The sequence below is a fragment of the Prionailurus bengalensis genome, chromosome B2 (assembly GCF_016509475.1).
Source record: "Prionailurus bengalensis isolate Pbe53 chromosome B2, Fcat_Pben_1.1_paternal_pri, whole genome shotgun sequence".
Lineage (NCBI taxonomy): Eukaryota > Metazoa > Chordata > Mammalia > Carnivora > Felidae > Prionailurus > Prionailurus bengalensis.
In genome coordinates this window covers 15,673,116-15,700,908 of record NC_057349.1, presented here as the reverse complement: position 1 = coordinate 15,700,908, position 27,793 = coordinate 15,673,116, and the positions used below count along the sequence as shown (strand labels likewise).

The window sequence follows — 27,793 nt, the reverse complement described above, 5'->3', positions numbered from 1 at the left end:
AAAAGCAAAGCCCCAAAGCTGTCATTCTGGCCGTGAATAGTAAATTGTAGTTAAGTGAGCACGCACTGATTATTTGGTCAGCTTTTTTTTTTTTTTTGTAAGTTTTTCATGTTTGTTTATTTTGAGACAGAAAGCAAGCAGGGGAGGGGAAGAGAGAGAGGGAGAGCGAGAGAGAATCCCGAGCAGGCTCTGTGCTGCGAGCTCAGAGCCCGATGTGGGGCTGGATCTCAACAAACCGTGAGATCATGACCTGAGCCGATATCGAGTGTCAGGTGCTTGGGGTGCCCAGGTAGCTCAGTCGGTTAAGCGTCTGACTTCAGCTCAGGTCATGATCTCACGGTCCATGAGTTCGAGCCCCACGTCGGGCTCTTTGCTGACAGCTCGGAGCCTGGAGCCTGCTTTGGATTCTGTGTGTCTTTCTCTCTCAGCCCCTCCCCTGCTCATGCTCTGTTTCTCTCTGTCTCAAAGATAAATAAACATTAAAAAATTTTTAAAAAGAGAGAGTCAGGTGCTTAGCCAACTCAGCCACCCAGCACCCCTATTTGGTCAACTTTTTAATGAAGTTCCATAATAGCAACCTTTTACTGAATATATACCGTGTGCCTGCCAATGCTAAAATCTTATTCTCTTATGTGCATCTTACAACACCCAGTGGCATGGGTACTGTGGTCCCATTTCACAGATAAGGAAGAATAAAGAGAGGAAAGGACCTGGCCCAGAGCCTCACATCTGTCTAAGAGGCAGTGCTAGGATTTGATGCCCTCTAGGTCTCATTCCCAGGCCCTTATTCTAAGTCCAATGGGGCTCAGTCGCTTGAGCAGTTGTCTTTGGCTCAGGTCATGATCTCACTGTTTTGAGTTCGAGCCCCACAATGGGCTCCGTGCTGATCGTGCACAACCCCCTTCGGTTCCTCTGTCCTCCTCTCTCTCTCTGCCCCTTCCCCGCTCATGCTCTCTCTCTCTCAAAAATAAACAAACAAAAATTAAATTAAATTAAATTAAATTAAATTAAATTAAATTAAATTAAATTAATAAATAAAATAAAATAAAATAAAATAAAGTAAAATAAAAAATACAATACCAGGGCACCTAGGTGGCTCAGCTATTTGAGCATCTGACTCCAGCTCAGGTCATGATCTCGCTGTTGGTGGGTTCAAGCCCCGTGTCGGGCTCGGTGCTGACAGCTCAGAGCCTGGAGCCTGTTTCAGATTCTGTGTCTCCCTCTCTCTTTCTGCCCCTCCCCTACTCATGCTTTGTCTCTCTCTGTCTCTCAAAAATGAATAAATGGTAAAATTCTTTTTTTTGAATGTTTATTTTGAGGGAGAGAGAGAGACAGAGTGTGAGCAGGGGAGGATCAGAGAGAGACAGAGAAACTGAAGCGGGCTCCAGGCTCTGAGCTGTCAGTACTGAGCCCAACGTGGGGCTCAAACTCATGAACATGAGATCATGAGCCAAAGTCAGACGCTCAACCGACTGAGCTACCCAGATGCCCCTAAAAATGAATAAATGTTAAAAAAAAAAAAAAGACCAGTGGAGGAAGAAAGGCCAGCACTATTAAATAAAATCTAAAGGAACCCCTCCCCCGCCAAACATGGAACTTCCCAGCCTCTCGCTGTTGCTTTACACGCACCAGGCTTCAGACAGCTAGCTGAACTGGAGAGCTGAGAAGAGGCCTGGTGAGCAAGCAATGAGGTGGTGGAAATAACATCGAAGAGAGAGAACCACAGACGGGCCACCAAAGCCCAGGGGATCCCTGAGTGGGAGTGGCTCCCAGCCTCTGCTCACCGTTTCCTGCCTGGAGAATTGAACGATTTATACCACGGGTTCTCAGCCTCGGCACCACTGACATTGGGCCAGATCATTCTTCACTGGGGGGGCTACCCTGTACATCATAGCATATTCAGCAGCACCCCGGGCCTCTGCCCGCTAGATGCCAGGAGCACCCTCCCGCCACCCCCCTCTCAAGACCCCAGTTTTGACAACTGGAAAATATCTCTAGTCTTTGCCAAGTCTGTCCCTGGCGGGGGTAGGGAGATGCAAAATCGCCCTTGGTTGAGAACCATAGATGCATTCCAGGCATAAGGAAGCCCCCTCCTCTGCTCAATCCCAGAATGTTCCCTGTTGGAATGATCTTGCCTCCACTCTCGCCCCGAACTCCGCCAACTTTGCCCAACTATACTTTCCTTCACACACCCCGGGCTCCCCTCCAGCTGTCTCCTGCGATTACCTGACTTCTCTGTCATCTCGGAGGCTTCCCCCCTGCAAAGGGCCGCCAGCCACTGCTGGCCCCAAGTGGCCTCTGTCCCCTCTTCTCCTCTGCTGTTGGCCCCTTCTCCTCTTCGAAGCTCCCACAGCTCCTCAGGGCCTCTGACCACTGTGTCTTGCATTCTGTTGCACTCCCCAGGCCCCGCCAGCCCTCCTTTGTGATGCTGCCTGCCCGCTGGGGGTTCCTGGGGGAGCTGGGACCCTCACCTGCAAGGCACCTGGAACCTGCTGCTTTCGGGAATTCTATCAATGAGCGCTTTGAATGAGGCCTTAGCCACGCCAGGGTGTTAAACCCATTATGTCGGCCTTCCTGCCTTTAACCTTGAGGCCCAGCCTCGCCAGGAGGACAGGCAGGTTTGCATCAGCATTAATGACTCGCTTCTCCCTCCTGCAGCCTCCCTGGCCATGAAGGTGTGCAGGAAGGACTCCTTAGCCATCAAACTCAGCAACAGGCCCTCCAAGCGGGAGCTGGAAGAGAAGAACATCCTCCCCAGGCAGACGGATGAAGAGAGACTGGAGTTGAGGCAGCAGATCGGCAGCAAGCTCACGAGGTAGGTCAGCCCGCCGGCCGTCAGCTCCGCGGACTTGAGTGGAATCCAGTTTCCATCCCCAGGTCAGGCCCGGGTGCCCCTTGGACAGCTGCCGGCCGGAAAGGTCCGCGGAAAGCTTTCCACTTTCCCAGGGTTGCTTTTATTGTCCCTTCCCCTTCAAGACTCAACCAGATCTTAGGAATTTGACTTGAATAAAGGTTCAGGGAGAAGCACCACCATCCAATAAGACGGGACCGCCTGCATCCATAGGGGTTGTGGCTTGGCGAGGCCCAAAGCAGTCAGATAAATACATTTTCTGCTACGCTGTGCAACTAGAGGGGACCACAGGTTAATCGGGCCTCGTTGCTAACCTGAGCGGTGGCTCGTATTTGCAGCTATTGCAGACATAGGTGTAGCAAGCATGTTACAATCGTGTGTTAAACACCCGTGCGTGTGTTTATAGCCTAGGGCATGTTGATGTATCGGCTAACGCTAGCAGAGCGTGTATTATGTGCCTGGCATTTCTCCTACACATTTTGCGCGTATTGAGTCACTTAGTCCTTGAGCCTCGCTACGAAATGGGCATCTGTGTGCCCGTTTTACAGAGGAGCACAGCAGGGGTGGAGACCTGTAGTTACCCGCGCGGTGCTGCACAGAATGGCTCCAGAGCGCCCCCTCTTGGCCACGTGCGTGACACCGCCTCTCTGTTCTAGGAGCTGGCACACGGAGCCCCTTCCCTTGTAGGAGGCGCTGTGCCCAGGGTTTGGGCTGTGCTCTGCCTCTTGGCACAGCCGCCTTGAGTGGGTCACTTTTCCTCTCCGCCTGTGTTTCTGCAATGGTAAAATAGGAGTTGCAAGAATTCAGAAGCATAAGGAAAGCCTTCAGGCCCATCCCTGGCCCACAGTACACACTCAGTCATCTGTTGTTGTTTCGTTTTCTCCTCCCATCAAGTCCGGCAGGTAGCTTTCGTGGTCTCCTCAAGGACCAGTGAGGAAAGTGGTGTATGAAGAGCTAACAGAGGCATAGCCGTCACCCAGCGGCGTGCTGGTATTCTCCCCTCCCAGCGGATTTAGTTCTTTCCTTCCGGGGCAGCTCCTGTCTCGTGGTCAACTTGGTTTCGGTCTGGAGGGTGCTGTTTCCCTGGTGCAGGGCTGTGTAACTCGTCGGACGCTGATGGACGATATGGTCTCCCTTCTGCCGCCTTTAGAGTCCTAGGATGCAGATCGGTCACCACCTGCCTCTCGCACACGCTCATCGAATGCGGTAACCCGTTCGGGGTTTAGTGATCCGCATCTCTCTGATCAAACTGTGGTGACGGCTCCTTCCAGCGCCCCGGAGAGCCTGTCCTGTCGTTGGCTCATTAAACGTTGTTCCTTTCCTGGAACAGACATTTCTGTCCACGCAGCGCTCACCCCTTGTCCTCATGGTCCTCCTTCAGCGACTGCTCAGAGCCTCCTCCCTGTTATCATCCCTCCTGGAGACCGCGCCACTCCCAGGGTAGAACCAGCTTCTCTTTCTGGGGGTGGGATGGGTGGCTATAGGTGTGGGCTGCTTCCTGAGCCAGCTTGTTCCGTTTTGCACCTAATACAGATCGGGCCGGCCCTTGGTGGGACTCGGGGAAGAAAGAAAGAGCCATTTCTTGAGCCCAGCCCATCTTCTCGAAGGGCAGCTCCCTCATGCCGAGGGTCAGCACCCTATATTTGTATTTGTTCTCCTCACTTCCCACTCCCACTTGCTTTGCTGCTGAACAAGCAGAGCCCAGGCATGTGAGGGGGCAAATGGGGGAGCTCTCTGGGGGACATGATGTCAGGGAGAAGCCAGGACATCTGGCCGCCCAGGGTGGCATCTTCACTGGGGAAAGAGAGACGGGGCGGGGGGGGGGGGGACGCGGTGTAGAAAGCAGATGTACTGCTGGCTTCTCTGCTTACCCATTGTGGAGGTGTTCCACCCGGAGGTAAGCGACGAAGTGAAACAGGAAATTGCTGTCCCAGAACATACTCCCCAAAAGGGAGACAGCCCCCAGCTTCTCCTGCCTGAACCCAAGTTCCCATCTGGCCGCCATGACCGGCCGGCAGATGGGAAGAGACCCCGACCATGCACGTGCCGGAAAAAGTCCTCCTTGAACATCAACCCTTGAACATCAAGTTCAAGTTATCCTTGAACATCAACCCTTCCCAACCCTTCCTCTTCTAACAACACTTAGCTACTGCCTGGAATTCCTAAAATCCACTGAAGGTTACCATTCGCCAGCCTCTTTCACCCTGATGGTGGCCCGGGGGAGAGAGAGGGGGGTAGGGAGGGCAGCATTGGGCATATTTGAGGTGTTGAGCTGGCCGGCATCCTTGCTCCGAGTTCACCCCGTCTTGGCTCCCTCTTCCAGCTAGGGAGTTTATTTCCTTGCGGTAAGACCCCGGGCATCTCTAGATGTAGAAAGTGGCTCTTAAAGAGAGAGGATTGTCAGAAGTATTTAGCGGGCTGACAGAGTACTACGGTCTCCAGCGGCCAGGCCAGTCTGCATCTCAAGCCCACCTTCAACATAGTGCGGCCACTGATTCACACCCAAGGAGTTTTCGAGACCGTTCCCTTTAGAATGAGCACCCAGCTCTGTGCTCACAGCCACTCATTTGTCCCGGAGCCAGGGCCGAATGGAAGGGACTTTCTGAGAACCAGAAGGTGACAGTGGTGGAGAGAACTAGTTGTAGGACAGGAACCTTGGGTTCTAGCTCTGGTTTCTGCAGTTTCCTGAGCAGGCACCTGCCTTCCCTGGGCCCTCACTCCCTAACCCGAGGGGATCAGATTAGGTCATCTGATCACTTTCCGCCATTTGTGAGCTTAATTATCGAAAAAGTCGCTAAAAGAATGTTAGGAATCTGCATTGAGTTTGCTGCGGGGCTGTGGCATTCTTTGGCTGCTGGAGGTGGCACAGAAGGGCTAGAAATCTTACCTGCTTTGAAAAACACGAGGCCAAGTCTGTTGTGCTTACGGAGTGACAAGCAAGATACAAAACCTAATGTTAGCCTGGCAGTGTTAATAGCATAAAACAAACAAACAAACAAAGCAGCATTCCAAGAATGCTCCCAGCTTGGGGGTGGGAAGCAGAAACACCACGTAAAACGATGTCAAGCATAAGGCAGAGAATGCAAAAACATTGTCCTTTCAAAAATATGTTCTCATGGATGCCATTGGGCACACTCTCCAGAACCCCAATCAGGGAGCCATCTGGGTGTCTTGACAGTCGGTTGCCATTTGAGAAATGTGGGCTGCCCTTGAGACATGAACATGGTCCGCTGGGTGCACATTTGCTCTGCGCCTTCTGTATACAGACTCAGGATGGGTGCAGAGAACCAAGGGATGAGCAAGCCCATCTACTTGGGTGTCGGGGGGACACAAGTAGCAGGACTTCTATTTAAATGTACTGTGTATCATTCTTGCCTGTGTGTGTGTGTGTGTGTGTGTGTGTGTGTGTGTGTGTGTGGTATATGAGTGCACTTGTGTGTGGCTAAAAGAAATGGCATATGTGGGGGTGCATGCCTAGATTTTATTGATGGAGTTTTTTTATAGTTTTTTATGCTTATTTATTTTGAGAGAGATGGAAAATATGAGCAGGAAAGGGGCAGAGAGAGAGAGAGACAGAGACAGAGAGGGAATCCTAAGCAGGCTCTGTGCAGAGCCCGAATTGGAGCTCAAACTCACAAAACTGTGAGATCGTGACATGAGTTGAAATCAAAAGTCGGATGCTTAACCAACTGATAGAGCCACCCACGTGCCCCTATTGATGGAGTTTTCAAAAAGCATAGAGTCCCCAGGTCAAAGGGCCCTTCTCAGGGCTATGTGAGGAAGACTTTTCATCTCCCGTTACCTCTGGTCCATGGAAACGTAGAACCTCAGGGTAGTCCCTCAGCCCACCGGAGCCCTGCCCAAATGCAAGACCACACTGCTCTCCATCTAGGCCTCTTTTCTAGAGCCCTCCGGGCTGGACCGTAGGAGGTGCTCAGCCCAAGTGTGTGCTCTTAGCTGTCGGATTCACTCCTAGTTCTTTTCCTATACCAAGCTGGTTATTCTCCCGAGAGAAATATTCAGTCCACAGGATTCCATTTTATTTGCCACCGATTTACCACCCACCCACCCCCAAAAATCACAGAAGAAATGAGGGAGCCATGGCTCTCAGTGTCCGTAGCTCAAGTGGCCTCCTGATCAGCCAGGGATATGACTTCTGTTCCTTCTCCGCTCTCCAGCCAGGGGTGTCGACCGGGCCAGGGAGTGAGACTCCCCTGCAGGGCACAGAGCCCCTGGGAAGGGGGCTTTCAGAGACTGCACAGAAGCCTGACACCTAAAAACATCATGCTGTTGTCTCTGAACTATCCTTTAGAAAGCAAATTGTTCTGTAAGTCACCAGGACTGCTTGTTTTAAAAGGAAGGAACTAAGACTCTGGAACGTGGCTCGTTCATGATCACTCAGCAGCCAGTGGACTTAGACCTTCTCTCAGGGAGCTGCCAGCTCTCCAGACCTAGCCGGCTCGGTCCTCTCCCACCGAGACCCTCTCCGCCGTCCACTCGAGTGCTCTCTGGAACGTTTAGATGAGACAGAGGGAGGAGAGAAGCCTGGGAAGAAAAATCAAAAGGAAGGCGCCTGGGCAGTGGATGTAGGAGCGCGTAATCTAATGCACGCTCGGGAGTAAGTGGGGATTGAGGCGGTCTGCTTCCCTCACACACTTGCCCCCGAAAATGCCTCTCCTCCCTTGAAATATCAGCCTCCCGCTCGGGTGAAGTGCCTTCACCTTTTTTGCAGCCACGGTTGACCAGAATCTCTCAGCACCGGCCTGAGCGGGTGCGCGCCCAGCCCCCACTTGTCTTTGGAAACATCTCCGTGGGGAAGCTCTTGAAAGCCACGCTTGGTTTGGGGAAGGATGTTTCTCTTCGGGATGTCCTTTTTCTGGACCAGACGTGTCCGGAGATTCAGGCCGTTCCCCTATGATTCCACCTGAGGATCAAAGGAAGACACTTAAGCTTCTCAAAGTATTCTTTGCTGTAGATGCCTCACCCTGATTGACCTGTGTGTTTATCTCATCTCCCTGGGAGTACAGCTCTGTGTCAAAATTTCCCCTTTTTAGAAGGAGACCAGTCATATTGGTTGGGGCCCAACCATAATGGCCTTGTTTTAACTTGGTTATCCCTGTGAAGAGCCTGTCCCTAAATAAGGTCTTATTCTGCGGTACTGGGTTATGACTCCAACCTACAGATTTGGGGGAGACATGATTCAACCCATAACATTTGGGGAGGTATAAAGTGGGTCTAGCTAGGAAAGGGGCCCCAACCGCAAATGCACGTGGGGGCAGCCAGAGAGTGAACATAAGTGAAGCAGGCAGCTCTGAGATTGTTAACAGAGAGTGTTGGGCACAGAGGCACTGGCACGGGACACCTGGGTGGTTCGGTCAGTTACGCATCTGACTTCGGCTCAGGTCACGATCTCGCGGTTCGTGAGTTCAAGCCCCACGTCAGGCTCTGCGCTGACAGCTCGGAGCCTGGAACCTGCTTCGGATTCTGCGTCTCCTCCTTTCTCTGCCCCTCCCCTACTAGCTTGCACTCACTCACTCGCTGTCTTTCAAACATAAATAAACATTAAAAAAAATTTTTTAATAAATAAAGGCACTGGCACCATTCACCTTTAGCCCCTGTTGTTTTGCAGAAATGAAGGACTAGTTTGTCGTATCCTCTGAAAACAAAATCCGGATTTGTTTAAATGACAGTTCCAAATTTTTAAAACTTGGCACAGAGCAAGGAGAATACATTTATGGACCAAATCCAACCCCGGGGAGCGCATCTCTGCCTGGGTCCCTGGTGTTGACCTCTGACCTGGAAGACGTACTCTTTCGTCCGTGTGACACAATCCTACCTTCTGTGGGGAAGTGCGCTACGCATTTTGCTGAGATTTTTGAGATGGGAATATTCTGTGCGTCACGTGCGTAAATGTGAGAGCGTTGTATGTGTGTATTGGCAGCAATTGGGAATTAACATCTTGTAGGGTCCAAATTCATTTGCATGTAGGTATTTTTGTGGATGGATCCTTAAAGCAGTCCACCACGTTCCTAGAGAAAGCTTGTGATCCAGCGTTCTCTGTCTCGGGAGTTTAGTCAGATGACTCCTGAAGAATACGTTAATTTGGATTTTTTTTTCCTCAATGCCCATGAGTCTGGGAGTCAGAAGGATTTCAGAAGCACCTGCTGCTCGTTGATCGTTCGAACGTACACCTAAGGTATGAAAACCAGCACTAAGCTCCAGGTCCGGCTCAGAGGTAGAACCCTCCTTTGAAAAGTACGAAAATTCTCCTCTCCTCCTCGCTGGGTACGGTCCCCGTCACTTAGCGAGTCGCTATCGTTATTCTGGCGGAGGGTGGTGAACGAGATGGGGCCGGTGGGAAAATCCCCCTGGAACTTACTGTGTTGTTGCCTCGTATTTAGAATGTAATAACGTGGTGGAGAGAAAGAGTGTGCTAAATCCGTGTGTTCCGCTGCCAGGTGGCTCACAACTAGAGTCACCACGAGCAGAACACAAAGTGATACGTGCAGAGGATTAGGTCCTGCGTTAAATCAGAGTGCAGCGTTCAGGGAGAAAATTGAAATCCATTTCTTATGCTCGCGGCACAGGCAATAAAAGACAGTCATTCTGACTTGAAACTGTAGCTTGCTCACCGCTTGTGGTTTGGGAAAATGCCGCCATCAGTCAGCCACACCAGACTCTCATTCTGAGGTGGCAAACAGCATCCCCCACACCCCCCAAATCTAAGGACCGATGCAAAGCGTGAGCTGGCATCTCCCCAGGCTAGGTAATTTCTTTGTTTAATTTTTTTTATTGTTTATTTTATTTTTGAGACAGAGAGAGACAGAGCCATGAGCAGGGGAGGGGCAGAGAGAGAGAGAGGGAGACACAGAGTCCGAAGCAGGCTCCAGGCTCCGAGCTGTCGGCACAGAGCCCGACGCGGGGCTCGAACTCACAAACTGCGAGATCATGACCTGAGCCCAAGTCGGACGCTCAACCGACTGAGCCACCCAGGCGCCCCTCCCCAGGCTAAGGTAATTTAGGCCGCATAAGCACGTCCTAAAAATAGGGATAAGACTTGAAGGCTCTATGAGTTCAGTTCAACTTTGGCTGAGTGCGCCCGGACACGAGTCACCGCGAGCCCCCACTCCAATGAGGAAGGAGGAAAGTAGACCCAGGTGCACTTTGGGAGGGGTGCCTTGTAGACCCCGCCTTGCAGGCCAGGCGGCTCCATCATGGTCATCCCTGGCATCTTGACCGTGGCCGTGGCACGGAGCCCAGCCCAGGGGGGGACCCAGGGAAGAAGGGAAAGCGGGTCATGGCATCCGCTCTGCTTCCCGTCCACAAAGCCCAGCTGGCTATGGCTCCGACCGGTGGGCTTTCTCTGCGGATTCCGAGACCACCCCCTGAACCAAAGTGCAGCGAGGTCCGAGTCACCTCGCTGACGCTGCGTGAGTGCACGTGGTTCTTCGGCATCTGCATGGCACACACGTGGACCCGTCCAGTGGCTCCCATGCTTGATGCCTCTCCCATCACGTGGCCGCACAAAGCAGAAAATCCTCTTTAAAAAGCCTTTGGAAGCGCTGGCATCTCGTGAAAGGCGCTGAGCTGAGATCTGCATGAGGCACCTTGGGAGGAGGTGGAAGAAAACTTGCAGAGCACAGGTGTGGAGGCTGTGGCCTTGAGGCATGAGCCATGCCCATCACGGGACCCACGGCCATGGCCAGCAGAGCCTCGTGAAGACCCAAGAGCCTCTTGCCGCCCCCCTCCCCCCGCCAGCTGTTAAGAAATGCAGTGAAGACAGACTTTCTGAGCCCTGACAGCATGCGTGTGTGTGTGTGTGTGTGTGTCCAGGGTGGGGGGGGAAGGGCAGGATTGCACTTTGCAAGCCTTATGGGGGATGTCAAGGAACAAAGCCACATCTTGTCAGGCACTTCCAGGGCTCTGTGCTTGTGACTCGCAGCCGCCCCGGCTGTCTGTTTTTCCATCGTACGGGAAGGGGTGGCGGGCAAAAGGGCTGCTTTCTACTCAGCAAAAACAGAATCCGTCTATGTTTAAAACTTGCCAAGGTTAAAAAAAAAAAAAGTGGCCATCACTGGGGGTGGGGGGGTGGACAGGGAGTCTCATTTTGTTTCCTGCTTCATAGCTTTTCTGAACAGCTGATTCTTCATGCCAGCAGCATGTCAAATCTGGGGCGCTGCGGCGGGGAGGGTGCAACTCTGTGTTGTGCTACAGACGAAGCAGAGAATGGGGGCATCTTCCAGGCTGCTGTATGGCCACATTTTAAGTTGTTAATGGCCCTTTTAGTTCTCCGGTGATTTGTGTCCGGGTCGTTATTGGGGTACTCTGCAACGATCATGCTTGTTTGTCGTTAATTTAGCGGACGGCAGAAAGGCCCTTTCTGTCTCTTGGAATATTTGGCTGGGTAACAGAGGAATCAGCCTGTCTGCATTCAGAGGCAACCACTCAGGGTGATGGCCCCGGACATAGCATTACACAAGACTCCAGAGGCCTCTCTGTTGATAACAAGCTTTCCCACTGGCATTTGAGCTGACAATTTTCATCTCAACCCTGCAAGATGGCCATTGTTGGGATCGCTTCGTGTAGGTGAGGAAACCGAGCTGAGGACCGTAGAGGTGATAGGCAGCAGAGAGAAAGACGTCTTTCAAACCCCAGACTTTCCTATTTGAGGCAGACATGCTAAGAAAAATGTTTAGTCTGGTTTAGTTTTTGTGTTGGACAGAATTTCCATCCCAGGTACCCGGGGTTGGGCGGGAGTTGTGTGGGATGGTGGTGGAATTCTGGAACAGGGGCTCCGTCTTATGTGTGCAGATGTCCTCAAGGGAGAGAGAAGCTATGGAAGGAGGAAGGGATAGGAGATTTCCTTCCATCTTGGACTTCACTGGGCTTTTTATTGCATTTCAGGAACACAGAGGGTAGGAAGAGCTGAGGTTTGAGTCTAGAGAGACTCCTGCCTGATAGAATGTGGGGAGTGAGGAGATCCACGCGCTGGTTCCCACAGTGTGGTCAGTGGCATTAGCGTATCCTGAGAACTTGCCGAAATGCATACTTTCAGGCCCCACCCAGACTCTGAATGAGAAATTCTGAGGATGGGACCTAGACATCTGCATTGTAACAAGCATGATTCTGACACACACTGATGTTTGGGAAGCAGTGGTCTGAGGAGAAAGAACAATCCAGGCCTAGGAAGCTAGACCTTAGATTGAAAGTGCCACCCTCCGTTTACTGGCTGGGTTCCCGTCCAGCCTCAGTGTCTACCTCTGTAAAATGGACCTTCCACCCAAGGTCATCAAGAGCTCTAAATGAGTAATTCTTTCAATTGTCCCAGATAACGAACACTGGTTCCTTCCCTCTGTCTGTGAATTTGAGTGTTAATATTATGCCAGCCTCTCACTACTCAGAATAAGTCATGCTATTTGCCCTAACAGGCAAATCCTAAATCCCAGTGGCCTAAGGCAGTAAAGGTTTGCTTTTCACTGGAGTAAAGCCTTATGTGGATCAGATGGCCTCTCCATCATATAGCCATCACACGCTTCTAGAACACATGACTCCAGCATCTCCATAGCCAGGGAAGAGGGAGTAGAGGAGATAATCCACATCGCTTCTGCTTAAAACCCACCAATGAGAACGAGGCTTATGACTCCAACCCAACTGCAGGAGAGGCTGGAGAAGGTGAAGGAGCATTTGTAGTATTTGATGAGCACAAAGTACCTTAACTACAACTGTAGCCAGCCAGCGTTTGTCATAGTCCTTCTTTCCTTAAGGGTTCCGGTCATGGTGCCAGTCATATAAAAGGGGCCATCGTATCTAAAACAGACTCGATTAAAAGACTTTTCAGAAACTGGGGTGTGTTCACACAGTGGGAATATTACACGGTGTTTAAAACAAGAAGGAAATTCTGCCATTTGCAACAAGCATGGATGAACCCAGAAGACGTTATATTAAGTGAAATAAGCCAGACATGGAAAGACAAATACTGCACAAACTCACTTGTATGGAGAGTCTTAAAAACCCAAAAAGATCAAACACAGACTTGACAGAGAGTAGAATGGTCATTACCAGAGGCTGGGGAGTTGGGGGGGGGGGGCAAAGGTAAGTCTGTGATCAAGCCGCACAGACTTTCAGTTCTAAGATGAATAAGTCCTGGAACAGGTAATGAACAGCATGGCAATGAGAGTTGATAGTAACACATTGTGGGGGCGCCTGGGTGGCTCAATCAGTTGAGCCTCCAACTCTTGATTTGGGCTCAGGTCATGTTCTCACGGTTCGTGGGATCGAGCCCCACATTCAGCTATGTGCTGACATCGCGGAACCTGCTTGGGATTCTCTCTACCTCTCTCTGCACCACCCCCCTCGCTCATGTGTGGGTGCATGCGTGCTCTCTCTCAAACAAACATTTAAAACAAATGGTAGGTAACACATCGTATACTGTAATTTCCCAAGAGAGTAGATCTGATGTGTCCTCACCACACATCAAAAAAAGAAAAAAAAAAGGTACCTTATGACACGAGGCGATGGATGTGTTCATTTGAGAAAATCATTTCACATTTTAAGTATACCCAGTTTCCATCTGTCCCAAATGAAACATAAATAAAGGCCTGCCTTTCCACTGTTGGCTGAAGTATAGAAGGCAGCCAGTTGGCGGTTAGAAGGCAGAGAGCACAGTTTCTCCGAGGGGAGCAGACCACGAGAAGAGTCTTGGAGAGTGTGTGTTGGGGCCAGCGTCTCTGCGTGCTCGCGAAAGCCGTCAGTGGATGAATTGCTCCTGAGGTCCAGTTGAGTAAAGCAACTCATAGCATTGAAAATCATCTCACTTAGAGAAAAAAGAGACCCCCCCCAAATAAACACTTTAGCCTCCATCTAAAGAAGAAAAACAAAGCAAAAACTAGCTTAAGTACAAATGGATGGGTGTAAGGTGAACTTTCCAGGGCCACAAGTTACTAAGGGAGACCACGGACCCTCGGCTTCAACAAATTAATTCTATAGTAAATTATTAGTTAAGCACCCACTGTGTGCACAACACTGGGCTGAGCGTCATTAAAAAACGTAGCTGGATAACCAGCCCTCTCAAAGGATTAAGACGAGCTAGTCAAGGCATACTCGTTTTTCGGGTTTACTCTGGGAAAAGATCAAAGTGGCAAGTTCTGTGGGGAACGTGTGGATTCTTCTGGAGCGCGTGGTTTTATTGGCATGAATCTCTTAGACTATTTATCTTCCCATGTTTTTCCTTTATTCCCAAACGAATGATGGGGGTCGGGGGGCGGGGGGCGGGATCATTTAAATATTGAATAATCCAAACCTTTGATTCAGAGTCATTTTCTCTGAAACCAGCACATTAATGGGAACATCTTCAACTCGAGTTGTCTTAGCACTTTTCCTGCGATACGGTCTTTTTCTCGCCGCAATCTTTTGGTCCCCTTATAAACTAAAACAGATAAGGACGTGTCATTTCTATCCCACTGTGATCCAGGAAAGGACTCTCGGAGCCATTTGTGAGCTTGCCAGGAGGCAATAAATACACTGCGTTCAGTTATCTTGAGAAGCATTCAAAGTATCTTTCGATCTTTGGTTGAAAGATAATTTTGTTGCTTGGAATTCTACCTCAAAATGTGGTCTGGGGCTTTCAGAATGGCTTATTCGGATTTTCTTTTTTTTTTTTTTCTTCCGCGATGGGCTTTGTGCCTGTATCTCGAGAAGAATTACTATACCTGAAACTACTATCACACTGTGTGTTAACTTTGTAAATAAAAACTTACAAAATTGGGGCACCTGGGTGGCTCAGTCGGTTAAGCGTCTGACTTCGGCTCAGGTCATGATCTCGCGGTCCGTGGGTTCGAGCCCCACGTCGGGCTCTGTGCTGACAGCTCGGAGCCTGGAGCCTGCTTCAGATTCTGTGTCTCCCTCTCTCTCTACCCCTCCCCTGCTCACACTCTGTCTCTCTTTCTTTTTCTCTCTCTCTCAAAAATAAATAAACATTTCAAAAAAAAATTTTTTTAACCTAGAAAATTAATATCCCTCAAAAAAGGGAGAAATACACTCTTATGTGGATCCTGAGAAACTTAACAGGAACCCATGGGGGAGGGGAAGGAAAAAAAAAAAAAGAGGTTAGAATGGGAGAGAGCCAAAGCATAAGAGACTTAAAAACTGAGAACAAACTGAGGGTTGATGGGGGGTGGGAGGGAGGAGAGGGTGGGTGATGGGTATTGAGGAGGGCACCTTTCGGGATGAGCACTGGGTGTTGTATGGAAACCAATTTGTCAATAAATTTCATTAAAAAAAAAAGGGAGAAATATATTCACGTCTCTCTGGAAGAAACAGGCCAGTTATTTGATTAAGAGCTTCACAAGCCATATTCTTAGTTATTTTTCTCAATTCATGTCTGAAAGAAAAACAGATTACTTAAAACAGAGGTTTTGAATCAAATCTTTGAGGAGCATTTTCAGTCATCAAAAGGCCCGTGAAGAAAGGGATTCTTGAATTCTCACAGAGGTGGGTTCTTCCATGGGCACCGTGCCCCCCTGGATCGTGCTTATTAGCTCATAGAACATTTCAGTCAAAGGCCCAAGCAAGAGATGATTCCCCATCTTAGCAGATGGGGATTCAACTATAAAGTTGAATCATAGCTCGGAAAGTCTCAACAACTTTGAAGACTGAGCAGCTACTTTGGAGGATCCTTTGCCTGGTGACTTTGGAGGATCCTTTATCTGGTGCCTTAGTTTGGAGTTTGCCTGCTCTCGCTGTCATTCAGATGAGTGAAGCTCTAATCGTGTATTCTGACGATTTCTTTGTTCCTTGTTTTGATGGTGAAGTTGGCACTTCCGGTCTCCGGGATAATTTCCAGGGTACGTAAGGTGCCTTCTGCCTCGCCCGCCAAAATCGGCTTCGGGTTGCGTTACGGGTGATTTTTCTGCAGCTCCCTTGGAGAGCTTGCACACGGTCCTGAATACTTAAATTGCAGAGTTGGATTACACTTGAGAAATGTGCAGTACAGTTCTTTTTCACGTCTGCCCGCACATCTTCGCTTAGTCGCAAAATACCGCGGATCGCGTGCAAAATGCTAATGAGAGTACTTCGTTTTATTTATTTTCATTACATTCATTTTACTCTTGGTTACAACGCAAAGATTTTTGTAATAGCCTCGAAATCTGCATAGATGCTCTCACTAAGTAGAATATAAACGGGAAAAACCATCCAAAGATACAAACCCTGGAGAGTCGCTTTTCCCTCTGATTCTGAAGGCAATTCCTTTGAAATATAAGTGAATGCACTTCTATTTTAGGAAGTGTGATCATGAAAATTTTATGTTCTTTGCCCGTTGAATCGTGAAAACAATAGTTCTTCAAAACGGGAAGCCTTGTTAGTTCCTTTGGAAAAAAAAGTAGGCAGGCAGATGAATCGTGCATGCTCCCAGGTAATCCGTCTGTTGAAAAGAGTTTTCACTACCTTAAATCCAGCCCTCCTTTTGGCTTCTAGGATTTTCCTTGTGTTGTTCATCTTTATACTGTAACTTACCAAGCTCTTTTTTTTTTAATACTTTTTAAAGTTTATTTATTTTTAAGAGACAGAGAGCACAAGCAGGGGAGGGGCAGAGAGAGAGAGACACAGAATGTGAAGCAGGCTCTGAGCCGTCAGCACGGAGCCCGACGTGGGGCTCGAACCCACGAACTGCGAGATCATGACCTGAGCCGAAGTCGGACGCTCAACTAACTGAGTCACCCAGGCGCCCGCACCAAGCTCTTCTTAAAAGACGCTAAGGTAGGACCACCTGGGTGGCTCAGTCGGTTGAGCGTCCAACTCTCGGTCTCCGCTGGAGTCGTCACCTCACGGTTCATGAGGTTGAGCTCCACGTCGGGCTCTGCACGGACAACACGGAGCCTGCTTGGGATTCTCTCTCCCTCCTCCTCTCTCTGCCCCTGCCCCTGCCCGCCTCGTGCTTGCTCACTCCGTCTCTCTCTCAAAATAAATAAATAAAATATTAAAAAATGAAAAGATGCTGAGGGTAGTCGATTGCGTCTCCCCGTGAGTTACTGATGACCCTGTATCAGGGCTGCCCTCCTGAATCTGACCGAACCAGGGAATCTGCTGTCTGTATGTCCATCCCAAGAAGCCCGGCCCATGTCCCATGCAGGGACACCCTCCTTGTGTGACCTGGCACCCCCTTTGCACTCGTGGGGGCTAAGTGGACGGCTTCTGCCTGGAGCCTGCCGTGTGGGTCCGGCACATCCCTGGCGCACCTCCCCTCCCCACCCCGGGCCCCCCACCTGTGTCTCAGTTCTCTGTCACGGCGCCCTCTTTCCTCACCGTCCTTGACGAGCAGGGTCCTTTGGGATTTCACAGCCCGTGAGATCTGATTCTCACCCCACTGTCAACAAGCAGGGCCACAAGGACGTGCTCAGGCGTTTTCCGTGAAGGAACCGTAACTCCACGTGGCTTCGTCCAGACACAAATGAAATAAGCCCGTTGTTTTTCTTTTCTTTTTGAAAGCCTATGTGCGGTCTCCAGTTCAGGCTCCTCGAGAAATTAGCAACAACAACAAAAAAAAAACGGTCACAAGTTTGCACCGTGTGTCACCTGGTCTCTGGTTCATAATTTATTCGTAAGAGAATGCTGAGGTATGTATAAAACTGTGTCGGTCATTTTCTTAAACATTCATCGTTCCCATAAAAGATTTCAAACAGCCCGTTTGGTCGGGCAATGGGCTGGATCCAAGAGGACATTCTGATCTCCCTTATGTACATCACAGTTGTCCTCCCGTTGAGTTGATAACAGAGCCCTAAGGTCAGGGACCCCGTGAGAAGGAGGAAATCATCCTCATAAGGCCAAGGAAGGTGGGGCAAAAACTCTTATTGAGGGAAGGGTGCCGTAAGTGGAGGAGCTCACAGCTCAGCCGCATGGGCACCGCTCTCCTCCAACTGTGGAGCCCTCAAGACTGAACCCCCATGTGGGCCAACGCATGAGAAAGGGACAGGAGCCCGGAAGCCCAGAGGGATTGACAAGAGCATAGCATGGGGACAGTTGGCATAAAAAAACACTGCAGGGGAGGTGATGCCTGGGAGACAGGACGTCTGCCAGATATTTGATCTGTGATGGCCGTGACGAGGAGGAGGAGGAGAGCATTGTTGTGTTCAGGTTCGCGGTCTCGTGTGTCGGGGACCCGGCATATTGCCTCTTCTTATGCGAGTAAGAACCACACAGCACGTGACTAGAGAAGAACCCTTCCATTTTGCATTGAGGAACCAAAACCATTCGCGTTGTGTGTGCTGTGACACGTCTTGGGGTTCCACTGCACTGGGCACGGTTTTCAGGAGCGGGTGACACCCTGTGGCAGGGGCCGCGAGCTAGAGGGTGAGGGCCACATCCGGCCTGTTGGGACATCCCACTTGGATGGAACTCAATGGCTTTTCCCTGGTATAGTGACAGAGTACAGTGGTAGTGACAGAGATCACATGGCCCACCAACCTTGAAGAATTTACTGTCTGGCCCTCCGAAGAAGAAAGAAATGACACATTAAAGGATCTAGACGGAGGACGTTTGGAGAAGGTGGCCTTGCCTCCTGCAGATTGACATTTACGAAGCGCATCAGCTTAAAATCTCCCCGTTAACGGGGAGAAACTTTATCTTCACGCAGAGAGGGTTCCGTTCCCTGTACTAGTTTCTCTAATCAGAATGATTCCATTTGCTTTTGCTTACTTAGCCCAAATCTGAAGCCCCGTATTGCTTCACAGATTATACTAGGGATATAGTGCATTGTTTTTAAATTCGCTTTATTACCTGAGCGACTAGAAATGCTGCTTCCAGGGCAACCGGGAGCCCTTGGCCAGCAGAGGAGGGATGGGCTGTACAGACAGACGAGAGAGGGAATCCGTGTAGCAGAAGATGTGTGTTGTCCTCAAGAAAGGAGGGGCCACACGCCATGCCCAGCAGGACCAGCTGGGAAGGCAGTTTCAGCAGGAGTGATAGGAGGGTCGTCTTGTTTTTGCTGCGGGAGCTGGATTCCGGCCCCAGGAAGAGGTACGAACGTGCCAGGAGGAGGGACACGAGGAGGAGACGTCTAGTACTGGCACCTGGTTCCTTGAGCGCCAACCTCGGGACGGGAGATCCAGGGGACACCTAGACCCAGCCTCACACAGATGGGGAAGACAGGTTGTGACGGAGGTTCCGGCAAGCCTCGGAACCACAGACACGCGGGATGTGTGTAAAACTGAGGTGACCGGGGGCGCCTGGGTGGCTCAGCTGGTTAGGCATCCGACTCGCGGTTTCGGCTCAAGTCGTGATCTCACGGTTGGTGAGTTCAAGCCCTGCGTCAGGCTCTGCGCTGAGCCTGCTTGGGATTCTCTCCCTCCCTCTCTCTCCCTCCGCCCCTCCCCCACTGGCCCGTGTGCGCGCTTTCTCTCGCTCTCAAATAAACTTTTGAAGAATTTAAAAAATAAGATTGAGGTGACTAGAGCCCGACAGAACCTCTGTAGGACACTTACTGTGTGACAAAAATGTGTACTTTACACACGCACGCCCCCCCCCCCCCACCATGTGTGCCCATGTCGGGAGAGCCCGTGTTCTGACTGGGGACGTGGGGTGCTGAGAAGGACCCAGTGCTCTGCTGTGGTTGACGGTCCCCCATCCCTCCCCCCACCACCCGTGAAGGCCCAGAAGGAGGCCTTCCGGGGCTCTGAGAGGCCGAGCGTCCCCCCGTGGGTGAGATCCTGCTTTCAGGCAAGGCTCAGCCTCACGGTGTTCCCTGGTGAGAGACGTGGCAGTCAGGGTGCTCTTCCGGAGGAGGAGACCGCTCCTGACCGAGGGAATGTTCCACAGTGAGCCATTTCCCTCAGGAGGGAGGGGGCCCTCTGACACCTCGGGAGCTGGTTCTGCTGGTGGTCCTGGGAGGGACGTGACCGTCACGGCCCAGGGCCGCTCATGGAATCTGCCCAGTTTTCTCTGGGCTCGTTCTGGGCCTTGCAGCCCTGAGACACTGCCTGCCCGTGCCCGGGTGCCACTGTCAAAGTGCACACGTGGGAGAGTGAGGGACTATGTGGGCCGTGTACCTCATGTGACCAGAACGTGAGGACGTCAAGCAGAAAACCAGAGGGAGGGACAAGAACGTGGGCTCTCATTCACCACGCTGGGAACTAAGAGCCCTTTGGTAGCTACGTGCTCTAAGTTCCCGGTCGCCTTTTGGGGAATACATTTAAGGAGAGACAGCCTCTTCTCACAAGGGGTCTCCCAGAGCATTGGGTAGATAAGGCCAAAAGGAAGTAGGGAGAAATCATTTCTGTTTCCTGTATAATCAAGGTAAAATGTATTCGAAGTGTCCCTCTCAGTCCGTTTTCCCGTTCCCATTAAATAGATCCTTTCCCGGACAGGTCAACCCTTCCCATTCATCTTTCCTGATCCTTTTAGAATTAACAAAAAGGTTGCCAAAGAATGCAAAAATGCAAATCCAGACTGTTTAGACATTCCTAAAATCCACCATGCTGCCAGAAAGAAAAAGGGTGGGGGGGGGGGCGGGGATTGAGGAGGAAGGGATCTGGTCTGTTACATCACATATACAGAAAGTTATGTCTTATGAAAGATGATCATGCCACAGGAAAGCACTGACAGTTTCATGAGAATAACTACATTTGAGGCGCCTGGGTGGCTCAGTCAGTTAAGCGTCTGACTCCGGCTCAGGTCACGATCTCACGGTTCGTGAGTTCGAGCCCCGCGTCGGGCTCTGTGCTGACAGCTCGGAGCCTGGAGCCTGCTTCGGATTCTGTCTCTCTCTCTCTCTCTCTCTCTCTCTCTCTCTCTCTCTTTCTGCCCCTCCCCTGCTCACGCTGTTTCTCAAAAAAAAAATTTTAAAACATATATTTGATAACACCCCTTTGGGCTGCAGGGTATATCGGCTTAAAAATGAAGCTTTACATTTGGGGCACCTGGGTGGTTCAGCCGGTCGAGTGTCCCAACTCTTGATTTCGGATCAGGTCATGATCTCACGGTTGGTGAGCTCTAGCCCCACGTCGGGCTCTGCGTTGACAGCACGGAGCCTGCTTGGGATTCTCTCTCTCCCTCTTTCTCTGCCCCTCCCCCAAGCTAGCTCACTCTCTCTCCAAATAAACATTGAAAAGAAGAGCCAGTTTTACATTCAAAATTAAGGAGTGAAAGGGGCCCCTGGGTGGCTCAGCAGGCTGAGCTTCCAACTTTAGCTCCGGTCATCATCTCGTGGTCTGCGGGTTTGAGCCCCGCATCAGGCTCTCTGCTGTCAGCACAGAGCCCAGTTCACATCCTCTGTCCCCCTCTCACCAAAACCCCCTCCACCCGGCATCTGAGACTCTTTGGGGTTTTTGTGTCCTCGTCTCTGGGTTTCTAAACAGCCTGGGATCTCAGCTGAGCCCGAGTTGTTATTTTCTCCAGAAATAAAAGCTTGTGGGAGGCCGTGGGAAGAAACTGGCCTCCAGCCACGCTGGGCGAAGAGAGTTAGTCTCCAAAGGAGGCCGGGGCCTCGCGTCCCCTCGGACCTCTCCTTGTTGAGCGCTAATGGCCCTGAGACATTGGCCCGTTGGGGGTGAATGTGAGAAAGTCAGGAGCTGTACATAGTCTGCAGCTCCTAGAAGGAGTCCAGGTGGGAAGAGACCAGGCAGGGCCTACGTCCAACTTTTCATCCCTTGCCTTCCTTCGGAAAGTAAATCAGGGATCCTGCCTGTTGTTTATTGAGACCCAGCAAAGCAGAGGCATTGGGGAAATTTGGGACCATAGCATTTTTTGAATGAATGGATGAATGAGTAGGTGAATAAATTAGATGTATACTTTTAGGCCATTCTCCTATGGTCTGGGCTGTGTACGTCACCCTACCCATGATACCGTCCGTGACAGTCACTCAACAGTGACACCCAGAGCTTCCTCTTTTCATTGGAACCACCCGTCGTCCTTGCCCCAGAGATCTGTGTCCATCAAAAGCAATATTCTTTAAAGGATTAAGAACAGTAAGTCTAGAGATACCTGGGGAAGGCTCAAGTTCAGAAAAGACTCCTGTAGACGCCCATGTATACTTGAAGTTCCTGCTTGAGCCTAAATCAGGTCTTTGCGGAGACTCAGACGGTTGTGGACAAGTTTGGTGGATGTGTCCTCGGTCCACCAGAGGTCAGCTTTCATGCATGAGATCAGCTCCGTTGGCATGAACATCCGTGCCCGCACGCTGGGGAGGCACCACTGGCGGTAAAGTGACCGGGTATTGCCAGGTGGCTTTTCCAGCAGTGAAGGCAAAAGCCATCGGCGAAGGGGTTAAGGCATGAAAGTGGCCGATGCTATCTGATAATGGCAGGACATGTTAAAAACTAAGCGCGGGGGTGGTACCTGGGTGGCTGAGTCGGTTAAGCGTCTGACTCTTGGTTTGTATTCAAGTCATGATCTCGCAGTTCGTGGGTTCCAGCTCTGAGTCTGCTTGGGATCCTCTCTTGCCCTCTCTCCCCTTTCAGGTCATGATCTTGTAGTTTGTGAGTTGGAACCCCACATTGGGCTCTGTGCAGGCAGTGTGGAGCCTGCTTGGGATTCTCTGTCTCTCTCTCTCTCTCTCTCTCTCTCTCTCTGCTCCTCTCCTGCTTGCATACTTTCTCTCTCTCTCTCTCTCGCAAAATAAATAAATAAACTTTAAAAAATAATTTAAAAGAAACCAGAAACCTGGATTAATAATAAAAAAACAAAAACAGGGTTCACCTGGGTGGCACAGTTGTTTAAACGTCCAACTTCGGCTCAGGTCATGATCTCATGGTTCCTGAGCTCGAGCCCTGCATCGGGATTTGTGCTGACAGCTCAGAGCCTAGAGCCTGCTTCAGATTCTGTGTCTCCCTCTCTCTCTGCCCCTTCCCGGCTCATGCTCTGTCTCTCTCTCTCAAAACTAAACCTTAAAAAAAAAAAAAAAAAAAAAAAAAACTAAGTGGGGACTCCCAGAAACAATTGGGATAATTTGTAAAGATGGGAGATTATATGTTTGTATGACATGGGAATATTGTATGTATGTCATCTGATTGTTTTTCTTGGCTTATTCTTCTTGATTGGAGCACCGTACCCATGTTGAGCCTCTACCTTTAAAGAGAAATGGCACGATGATTATCTAATAAAGGTACTATTATCTCACATTCTCTTGATCCACCAGAGTGGATATGTGTGACAAAGCAGGTGTCTCCTTCTCCACTGGTTTTCCTCAGTGTCTCAAACAGGAAGCTTTCCAGACCGTCATCTTTCCATCCATCTTCCACCAGGAAACGTATGGTTCACGAATTACGATAACCTGAGGAAGATTTATTTACAGCAGAACTAATAATGAAGATGCAGGCAGGCATCAGAATCCTCAACACAGAGCTGCTGGCCATTTCTGTCAAACAACCAGTGGTGACTAATGAGATGAGCCTGGTTCTCGGTGTGGTTCACATAGATTACTGCTGCACCTTCCGTAAGGACCAAGAAAGCGGTAGTCTGCTTCTCAGGCTAGCTAATGGAAGGCCTAGACCTAGGTGGAAGGCCTAGACGTTAGGTACGTAACGGATGGACAGTCAGATAGACTCACTGATGCATGACAAATGGATGGATAGATGATGCATGGATGGACAGATAAGATGAAGCTAAAGGTGACCGGATCGCCTTAGTCACGTCAACGTGGTGGAACCGTGGACTTGTTTTCATTTCCACATTCCTTATCTTTTGATATCATATTGTTTCAGGATTTGTTTTGATTGACTCTTCCCGTAGAGAAGGCCATGTTGAAATGAGCATAGTCTCTGGTTGACTCCATTAACTGTCTTAATTTCTCTTGTAAACAACTCAGATACCCTTTCAAAAGTGAAATCTTCCTGATTGCTCACATTGGGTTTATGCCTGAACATGCCAATTAATACCGAAAGCATTCGCTGTGGAGGCTCTTGGGTCTTTTTTTGTTTTTGAAGATCTTTATTTTTTTCAGTAACCTCTGCACCCACCGTGGGGCTCAGACTCACAACCCCGAGATCAAGAGTCTCACGCTCTACTGACTGACCCAGCTAGGTGTCCCTAGGCTCTCGGTTTTTGTAACTCTTTCTTATCAAACGGGTTTGATGTGTAGCAAAAGCCCTTGTCTTTTCCAACCTGAATTCAACTCCACACAACCGACATTATTTCAGTGTTTTCTCTGGTTTGTAACTCACAATACCTGAGCTTAGCCATGGGGCCTCTCACACTGGGGCCACAGCCTCCAGGGGGGTAAAGCCAAAAACATTTTTTCTTTCTTTTTTTTCTTTTTTTCTGAGAGTTTATTTAGAGAGAGAGCGAGAGAGAGAAACCGAGCAGCAGGGGAGTGGGGGGCCGAGAGGGGGGCAGTAGAATCCCAAGCAGTTTCCACACCGTCAGCACAGAGCCCGGTGCGGGACTCAGACTCACAAACCGTGAGATGATGACCTGAGTCGAAATCAAGAGTTGGGCGCTTAACCGACTGAGCTACCCAGGTGCCCGCCCGTCTTTCTTGAGAGCGACCTGTGTATCTGCTTGAGGTCAGAGACGTTTCTCAAGTTACCAACAACAAAATGTCATGGTTTATAGTTACTTTTAAAAGGGACGTTTTGGGGTGCCTGGGTGGCGCAGTCGGTTAAGCGTCCGACTTCAGCCAGGTCACGATCTCGCGGTCCGGGAGTTCGAGCCCCGCGTCGGGCTCTGGGCTGATGGCTCGGAGCCTGGAGCCTGTTTCCGATTCTGTGTCTCCCTCTCTCTCTGCCCCTCCCCAGTTCATGCTCTGTCTCTCTCTGTCCCCCCCCCCAAAAAAAATAAATAAACGTTGAAAAAAAAATTTTTAAAAATAAAATAAAATAAATAAAAGGGACGTTTGCCTCCCATTCTCACCCGGGCCTCTCGGCCCCCCTGGGTGGCCAGCAGGCTGGCTTGTGGTTATGGCCACTTGTCAGACAGCGAAACTCGGCACAGAGGTACTGCGACACGACGTGCCCTTCTGGTTAACGTTGGAGGCAGGCCAGGAGGCAGGCTCTGGACCCCAGTCCATTTTCTCCTCTCTGGGCTCTTTCCCGTGCTGTAGGCAGGCTACTTGTGAATAGCCTGAGGGGAGTGAGGGAGAAGAAGAAAATTGAAAATCATTGACTGAAATTCCTGGAAGGAGTTGGGTGCACGGAGCAGTGATCGACAGAAGGGGTAGCAGGGCGTAGTTCTAAGGCATAAAAGCAGAATTGCTGTTCACTTTGCCCAGAGGAACCTCTTCAGTGGTAGGGGCACCTCAACGTACGACGCACAAACTCCCGGGACGGATTATTATTCATTAATTGAATCGCCCAAGATCTGTGGAGCCCCTCCCGTGTGCCAGGGGCTGCACTAAGTCTAGAAACACAGAGACAAATAAGACATCATCTGTGCCCGCGAAGGATTCCCCGTGTACTTGAAAAGGTGGCCGCGTCAGTGGGTGGATAGGGGTGAGGCCAGGATCCGGACGGGGGAGCCCAGCAGGGGGAGCCGTTAGATCTGCTGGGAGACTCCGAGGAGGCCACCCAGGCACGAAAGGCTGAGGCGTGGAGAGAAGTCTGGCTCCTCCGAGGTCCCCCCGCCTGTTAGGTGACAGACCCATGCTCGTCACTGGCACGCATGGTGGTGTTTCTGAAGCCACCCCCAGGAGAGGCCACTTCTGGGGCTCTCCCCACGCGTGAAACCTGCTGAGGCGCAGGAGCTAGGAGTGTGGACAGAGAAGTGAGAGCCCTTGAAAACCCAGCAGAGAAAGAGCTTCGAGAAGTAGCCGTTCACTAGAGGTGCCGCGTGGTAGAGAAAGGTCCGGTCAAATGAGGGCTCCGTAAAGGCCACTGGATCTGGGACATCCATCCTCAGTGACCTGGACAAGAGCTCTTTCCTGATTCGGGAGAGCAGGGTTTCTGAACCTCGTCGCCGTCGTCGCTCGGCCCGGCTGGTTTTGCGTTGTGAGGGGTAGGCGTGTGCACGGTAGGACCCCGAGCTAGATGCCAACATGGGCCTCCCCGGTCGTGACAACCCGAGTGCTCGCAGATGTGGCCGGAAGTACCCCGGAGGCAAAACCACCCGGGTGGAGAACCAGGGCGATAGAATGGTGTGGACTGATGGTGATGACTTAGTGTCCCCTCACGCTTGGACCACTCTTTGGAAAGGTCTGGAAGCCCAGAGCGGGCTGGAGATGGAGACTCCCTGGGGGAGGAGCAGGGTGCCAGGAGGGTAATCTGTGTTGTTTCTAATGGAAAACACACGTGCTGGGCCTCGGGAAAGAACTAGAAGAGAGGGAAAGGCTACAGACAAGAGACAGTCATGGGGCAGCATTCACTTACTGATTTCCCAAGTGTAGAGTATATCCAGTCACCAGACTCGGTGTTGGCATCGTGCATGCCATGGCGAGCCAAGGAAGGGCTCCTCGTTCAAAAATTACTGAAAATTTCAGGGGCACCTGGGTGGCTCAGTCGGTTACACGTCCGGCTCTTGATTTCGGCTCAGGTCGTGATCTCACGGTTTGTGTGATCAGGCCCGGCGTCGGGATCTGAGCTGACAGTGCAGACTCAGAATTCTTTCTCTCCCTCTCTCTCTGCCCCTCCCCTGCTCACACTGTCTTTCAAAATAAGTATTTTTTTTTTTAATTACTGAAAATTTCAAAATGGCAGAAGGGCATTAGAGCCCAAGTGTGGGGCCCTATGCAGCGGCCCCGGTTAGTGAGGGCGCAGGGCGGCCCAGCCTCGCAGAGCTCAAGCCCTGGGGCCAAGCACCAGCACCAGGGAGATCCAGGACTGTTGTCACACCCTGTCGAAGCGCCTTCCCCGAAAGGTTAGTAGTGACCAGAGTAGTGAAGTGTAAGATTGAAGCTGTGATCTTGGGGATTAGCATCGGTTAGCCAAAGAGAAATGCTTAGCTATAAGGAAGGGCATGCATATCGAGAGGAAACCAGGAAAACACAGTTCTGTCCGAAGGATGGGGTCGCGGGGTTCTTGGCAAGTGGCCAGATCAGGAAGACTCTCATAGGACACACTGGTGTTTTGACTCCCCACTGCAGGCACTGGGCGGGCATGTGTAGTTCTCAAGCAGGGAGTGGGGTGACCGTGTTTCCCCTGGGAAAGAGGACCCGAGTTGGATGGGACATAGCAACCAGGAGAGGTGCTGGTGGCCTACTTCCTTGAGGTGGCTGTGGTGGGCTGGGACGGGGGACCATTTGGACCTGGTGGTGGACTGGCTGTTGAGGGTGAAGCCGAGCGAAGACAATTCCTAGTTTCCTGGCTGGGGCACTTCACCGGGATGGGGTTGGGGGGGAGGGGACGCAAAACCATGAGGACAGAAGGGAAAGATGGATTAATTCATTTCGGACCTCCTGAGTTTGACCACCTATAGGAGTATAAATTAGAAAGGCCATCTGGAACTCAAAACTACTGCTGGAGATATAGATCGCAGAGTCATCAGCATGTAGATGCCAAGTGAAGTCTTGAGTGTTGATGGGATCATCCAATGAGCGTGTGCGGCTAAGTACTAAATGAGCACCTATTATGTTGGCCGTGGTCTCCTAAGAACTGGGGGTGTAGCAGTGACCAAGGCCAGACAGACGCCCAGCCCACAGGGAACGGACGTGTTCTCTGGAAAGATTCCAAAGGAGGGGCCATACTTCAGTGCTTCTCCCCCTTCCCTGGCTGTCTGTCCCATGCCTGTCTGTCTCCACTCGCTCCATTTCCCATCCGGGGCACCAGTTGGGAAACCCAAGTCCTTCCTGATCATTTTCTCTTCCCCTCTGTTCGGAAGGGCAGTTCCCTCCCCCTGGGCCTGAGATGCCAAAGACCAAAGTTTCTGCTTTTCTCCCCCCCCACCCCGCCCCGAAATGCAGATAGAGCATCAGAGATGCCAACTTTAAAAAAACAAGGCCCTCGGGGCACCTGGGTGGCTCGGTCAGATCAACTTCAGCTCAGGTCACCAGGTCACGATCTCGCAGTCCGTGAGTTCAAGCCCCGC

The 27,793-nt window shown here is 50.8% G+C and overlaps 1 protein-coding gene across 7 annotated transcripts in view; it reads left to right on the top strand.

Moving 5' to 3' along the window:
• The window catches only part of PHACTR1 (phosphatase and actin regulator 1), a 561,485-nt gene that overhangs the window by 511,368 nt on the left and 22,324 nt on the right, over positions 1-27,793 (top strand). For all 7 annotated transcript variants that reach the window (XM_043590814.1, XM_043590813.1, XM_043590817.1 and 4 more), the window contains one exon: positions 2,659-2,815. In XM_043590814.1, coding sequence (XP_043446749.1) covers positions 2,659-2,815 — 157 coding nt within the window. The remainder of the gene's footprint in view (positions 1-2,658; positions 2,816-27,793) is intronic.